Source organism: Apaloderma vittatum, unplaced genomic scaffold (assembly GCF_000703405.1).
Source record: "Apaloderma vittatum isolate BGI_N311 unplaced genomic scaffold, ASM70340v1 scaffold14733, whole genome shotgun sequence".
NCBI classification, from domain to species: domain Eukaryota; kingdom Metazoa; phylum Chordata; class Aves; order Trogoniformes; family Trogonidae; genus Apaloderma; species Apaloderma vittatum.
The window spans coordinates 27,043-33,333 of record NW_009708715.1 but is presented as its reverse complement, the minus strand read 5'-3'; the positions used below and the strand labels follow the sequence as shown (position 1 = coordinate 33,333).

At 40.6% G+C, this 6,291-nt stretch overlaps 1 protein-coding gene across 1 annotated transcript in view; it reads left to right on the top strand.

The window, feature by feature from the left end:
• KLHL14 (kelch-like family member 14) overlaps nucleotides 1-6,066 on the top strand; it is a 46,416-nt gene extending 40,350 nt beyond the window's left edge. The window contains exons 5-7 of the mRNA XM_009866664.1: nucleotides 55-213; nucleotides 2,714-2,871; nucleotides 3,348-6,066. Of these exons, the coding sequence (XP_009864966.1) occupies nucleotides 55-213; nucleotides 2,714-2,871; nucleotides 3,348-3,488 (458 nt within the window). The 3' untranslated portion in view covers nucleotides 3,489-6,066. The remainder of the gene's footprint in view (nucleotides 1-54; nucleotides 214-2,713; nucleotides 2,872-3,347) is intronic.
• The last annotated feature ends 225 nt before the right edge of the window (nucleotides 6,067-6,291 follow it).

Below are 6,291 nucleotides of genomic sequence, written 5' to 3'. Positions count from 1 at the left end.
TGCAGCACAATAACTTTATTTACACTAATTAACAGAAGTATATTCACTTTGCAGGAGGTGTCCACAATGGAGAATATGTCCCCTGGCTGTACTGCTATGACCCGGTGATGGATGTCTGGGCCCGAAAACAGGACATGAACACAAAGCGAGCCATCCACACTTTGGCTGTAATGAATGATCGACTCTATGCAATTGGAGGAAACCATTTGAAAGGTCACATTTTTAATAGCGAAAAAGCATTTCGGGGTCCCCCATCTCCTGATAAAAAACATTTTTGTTAGACAGTCATTGTTAAGTACATTAAAAACCAGGCAACACAATTTAACAGGACACTTGAGCCAGCAATTTTAAAAACATTTTATGCAAATTATTTTAAAATTATAACAGTACATTAAATATATGAGTAATGAATGCTTTAGATAATAAAATGGGAGCTTCCATTACTCAAAGGCATGGACAATTTGTCATTACCAAGAATTCAATGAAACAAACAGATTATTCTTTGACCCGAAAGTAGCAGCAATATTTTCCTCTGTAAATCATTTTCCAAAATGTGCAGTTAGAGAGAGCTTTGTTCAGAGCAACACACAAAACAAGCTCCTAGTTTAATGAAGAGAAAAAAATAAAAATGCTCCAGCCATTAAATATTAGGACTAGGCTTTTTAGATCCCTTTTTAGTATTAAATGTAGCTTGTTAATTACAATTCTTTTTAGAGGTCTCTTGTTTTCTTCTTTTGAAAAGGTCTCATATTAAAATAACTACTGCTTAGGCATCTGGTATTTTTGCCTTAATACCTACATGCCATTGCTATCACTCCTGCAGAGATGCTGCTTAATCCGACCACTTAGATAAAAAGCACAGCTCCTGCTCCTTTGCCCCGTGACAATATTTGACAGTTTTAAATTCACATTTTTTCTCCTTTCTGCTTCCTTGCTTAAAAAAAAAATAAATATACATGCTTCTCAGAACAACAAAAGAGAAAATTGTAACGCAAAATCAAAAATGATGTTCACTGCCAGTAACACCAGGCCGAGTGCCTGGGTGACTCCGGCACCTGCGTGACCGTGAGATGCTGAAGCCACAGAGGCTGCTTTTGAAGACCTGAGTGTCTGTGGAGCATGTAGGGGACAAAGTCTTGGCCGTAGGTCTTCCCTGGTCTGTAGCACTGGTGCCTACACCCCAACTGGTGCATTCACCCCTGCAGCCCAGCACAGGGCTGCTGTGCCTCTGCTCTCCACCCCCAGCTGGGATGGGTGTTCCTGCACTGGACATTACAGGGTGAAGCGGGTAAAAGCTGCCTGCGCACATGCCCCTGCAAATGTTGTAGAGGTTGCAGAGCTCCAAAGTGTTGGCTTTGTCTCGTACAAAAAAAAAAAAAAAACCAAACCAAAAAACCCAGAGGAAGTGCAAGGAGGGGGAAGAAGGAGGGGACTGAAGTGCAGATGAAGTGCTACAAATTCTCTGCCGCTGGCGGGGATCAGCAGGGCTCCATGGCAAAGCCCTCCTTTGTGAGGCTGGGTCTGTGTACTAGCGTTAGCAGTGCATTTACCGCAGCACAGCTAGTCGTGTGCATACTGCAGTTTATTACGGAGCTTTTGACAGGTTCTGGGCACGCTGCGGTGGCTTTTCTATGGCCCCTTGAAAACTTTACAGCAACGAAAAATTATTTCATCATAGCTGTTCATTCCTGGCATACATAATACTCTTACAAGCAGCAGCATCCTGAAGTACTAGTATCACCAAGTGCTCTTTTCCAGAAAATCTTCTTTTTTCTGTCATACTTTGATGGAGGAGACAGTAGTGTCAAGTGAAGCATCCCAGCATATTAAGAAAGCCATAATTTTACTGCCGTGCTCTGATAAAGAAGGTAGTTTGAGATAGGAAAATGCCTAAATATTGGAGCAGGAACCAAGATTCCTGGCTTCTATGTCTTTGTTCAGCTCACTTGACACTAATTGATATAGTTTGAGAGTCTTGAGCTGACACCCAGCTGCCTTTGGTGTTTACAAAGCAGCAGTCGCGTGAAGCCTTTCTCGGTCCATCAGGGAAGGATAGGAAAACTGGGTTTTTTGGTTACATTTTCTTTTTTTTTCACCTTAAAGACTTTGTCACATCACAGCTGCTTGCTTAGGGTGCACCTAAAATCAAGTTGAAAATTGAAACTGGTCCTGACCGCCACGTCCATCATGCTAAGCACTTTGCCCTCTGGAACCAAGTGGCATCTGTTGTCTAAGCTCTACCTTGGCTCATTAGACATTGATTTCTGAGCAAGATTTAATCTGTTGACTTTTGAATAGATTAGATCTGCTGACCTTTGAAACAGACTGCCAGGACGGTCTTTTCCTACATGTTCAAACTCACATTAGTACTGGTGGATGAGGAGGAATATTGCTTGAATCTGCTTACATTGTTGATAGATGTATTACTGAGTATTACTTTCTTATCTCTCCAGGTTTCAAAGTACTCGTGATTTGTAGAAGACTGTTTTTAATTGACAGTGAAAGCTCTCAACATATTTATTTGAACTGAAATAATGAGACATTAACGTTACAGAAGATGGCTTAAATGTATATGGCAGCATTTTCTAGAAGAAAGTTTAATGCTGTGATACCTGTAAATGATATGACTGTAACTTAACAAAATTAACAATAAAAGGAATAATAGAACAGGACGTGATAACACACTTTCTGTTTTCTCAATGCCCTCATCCAGGTTTCTCCCATCTTGATGTAATGCTTGTGGAATGCTACGATCCAAAAGGTGACCAGTGGAATATCCTCCAGACTCCTATTCTGGAGGGTCGCAGTGGCCCCGGCTGCGCAGTCCTTGACGACAGCATTTACCTCGTGGGAGGCTACAGCTGGAGTATGGTGCGTACGTGCCTTCTGCAATTCTGACCCTTCCTTTTCGTCTGAGCTCTTGTGGCCAGTCTGAATGTTACTCAGATGGGATGGAGAGGAGACGAGCAATGAAGTAGCTGTAGGGGCAGGTTTTGTTTTGGTTTTCAACTTGTGGAGAACATGGAGTATTTTTTTGCCTTTGCGCCTTTCTATTTAGATGAGTTATTATCAGATTGTATTCATTGACATGGAGTATTATAAAACTCTGATGAACTTTGGCAATAATGATTGACAGGACTATCTGCTTACAGCTCTGCTTATAAGGTGCTTGTAAATGAGCCTAATTTGCAGAGGCCGGGTGCTCAGCCCATATGAAAATGAAACCTCTTGAGGGGCTCCTAAATTATAGGTCAAACCCATGAGTCGCTTTTGAACATCTTTAAAGCTGATACTTGACTTGAATTTTAGCAAAGCTGCATTTAATAGGACATTTTTTTCTACTACAGGGAGCCTACAAATCTTCTACCATTTGCTACAGTCCTGAGAAGGGCACTTGGACGGAACTAGAAGGAGATGTTGCTGAGCCACTTGCAGGACCTGCTTGTTCAACTGTCATATTGCCAGCCTGCGTACCATACAACAAATGATAGTCAAGGAGCACTGACATGAACACTGATTGCATTTGGAAAACAATGACGGGTGACGTAAATATTTTATTAGGACGGGATTCCTGTTAGAACAAAGCTACCGTAATTGACCCCTTATTCCATATTTATGCTTTAGGAGCAAACTAAAAGAGAACAAAAAAACAAGTGTTGTCCCATCTCAGATAGATGCCGGTGTCTTATGAAGCAAGTAGCTAAAACACACCGAACATTACATGCTGACAGACTGCCATTTCAGACATTTTAACTTTTTCCCTGCTGCAGAGATAGTCCTCACGTCAAATTTAACTTGAAAAAAAATGAAGGCTAACTGTTCAAATACAGCCTGAAGAGACAAGATCAGTATTGTGCATTGTATCTACCTGCATGTGATCTGTGGTGAAGTCATGAGGATGTTGTTTTCATGAATGCTTCAGAATTCAGATAGTGGAAAGCTCACTCTGCATTGCAGAATTGCCTCCTCCTCCGTAATCCTAAACTCCAGCTACTTCACATGCTCTGCGAGCAACACAGCATCAGAAGATTATAGAAGGTAAAGAAATAACATTCAGTTTTTGCACAGCTTGGCAACTAATACACTCTGCCTTCAAAGTCCCCACATGTAAGTGCAGCAGAAAGCAGACTACAATGAAAGCCATGCTTTACAGAGCACTTCTTGCAATAGCAGCTTAGGAATTAGGATCAAATTCCGCTAATCACACTTGTGTGAAGTCAGAGTCATTTCACTGAAGTCACATGGAATGACTCTTTTTACATTAGTACAACAGAAATGTGGCCCTACATCTTAAATTCTGGATTCGTTAAGTTACTTCTATGACCACTTAACAAAGCGCCAGAACCCTTACTTACCTTTCACTAACCTGTTAGACAGGAGCGTCCATGCTAGTTGCTTCCAAAGACAAGAAGACTGCATTTAACTATAGATGTATTGCTTCGGACTCTTAAAAGAGTATGCACAATTTTGGAGGGACACTGGTAAGTAGTTAAAATACTTGTGTGTAGTTGATCTCGAAATGTACTCTGAAAGATTTTCACTAGTGATCCAAAGTAATAACGAGGCTTGACTTTCCACTGCCTTATAGCCTGTGTAATTATTTACACGCTGCAAAGCGAGTTCAGAATGCTACCGCATGGGACCAGCACCATGTAAGACTCGCTTCGTGAACTCATAGCTGCTTGCACAAGTCAGGCTGTCTGTGTTTTAAGCTTATGTCTTTCTGTCCTGACTCTGCAAAAGCAGTGACAAAATCTGAGCCTGATTCTTCACCACCTTGCAGTTAACGTAGCCATCTACACCTCAGTAAAGTATATGCATATTTCTTCCATTGTGGTTTACTGGTGCTGCACCATTACCCTCAGGACTGTCCTCTTCACTGGTATAAATTGACGTTGCTCCATTGAAGCAAATGGATGTACTTGGGTTTATGTCAGCTAAGAATCTGGCCTCTGATTTGCCTATTTGTAACTGGCTGCACCAGATAAAAGGCAAAGGAGACCCAGATCCTGCATTTTCAAGCCTATACATATCTTTGACGATAGTACTTAATGCCAGTGCATGAGGCAAGGAGCAGGCAAATACCAGAGGTTGGTTTTGCTGCAGAGGCAATAGATGGGAGAAAGAATCCATTATTTGCTGTGAAAAATAGAAAGAGGGTGGATGTACACAGAAATTACACTATATATTGATGCTCGAGAGCAATACAAATAATGGAGAGCAAATACCATGGGACTGTTTCTCTCTGGCATCAGTCCAGTTTTATTGCAGCGCAATTCCCTTGCTTGCAGCAGAATTACACAGTTGTAAAATAGGAGTAATGCAGTAAAGACTGAAACCATACAAATGCAATAACCCAATTGATGAGGTAGCTGCACGCCTGGAAAAAAATTGTTTAAACAAAATAATTATCTAAAGATGCTAATATCTGAATGTGCCGTTGGGGAGTTTTCCAGTGAGCATCACTAAGGAACTCATAAAGGTCGAGTGTATATCCTGAAATCTCAATCCATTTCTACTGTATAGTGCAATCTTAGTTGGTTTTGTATTTATTTATATTGTTCAGATCCAAGGGATCCCTTGTAAAATATATTTGGTGCAATCATGACTTTTTTTTTCGTTTCCTGTTGAAAGTATATAAATATAAATATATATAAAAAGGAAACTGTTAAGATACTAAATGAGGAAACTTTGAATGACATTTAAGATCAGGATAAGGTCTGCCATTAAACACTGTCACCTGTCTCTACTAAAATGTACCATTTTAAAAGGATATTTGTTGTCCTTTTAAGTGGTTCTTTTTTTTACCAAGATAAGATTTATGAGGACTGTATGTAAATCTTTCTATCCTTCAGGAAGGCATGACCAAGAAAAGTGCTAACTGAATAAGTCACACAAAGAATGTAAATTTTGTACAGTACTAGACTGTGTAAATGAAGCTTGCTTGTAGGGGGGAAACTTTAAATAAAACTTTATGTACTAATTCAACTGTCTGCCATATTCCTACTTATAAAGTATATGTATAAATAATATCTACATTAAATTCTTTGGAACTTTTTTTATCATGTAGACGCGTAAACTTATTTTATTTTGTAGCTGTATGTAACAGCCTTGTTATTCTCTGGGTGCCATCGCTCAGCACTTGTAAGCGCAGCGACGCAGTAAAACCTTGTGAGTCAGAGTCTTCCCCGAGCGCAGGTGCCCAACTTGTGCTTCCAGCAGGGAAAATCCCACCTGCCTGTCCCCTGCGGGCAGGGTCTGACCTCAGAAGCCTCCGGACATGATCTGACG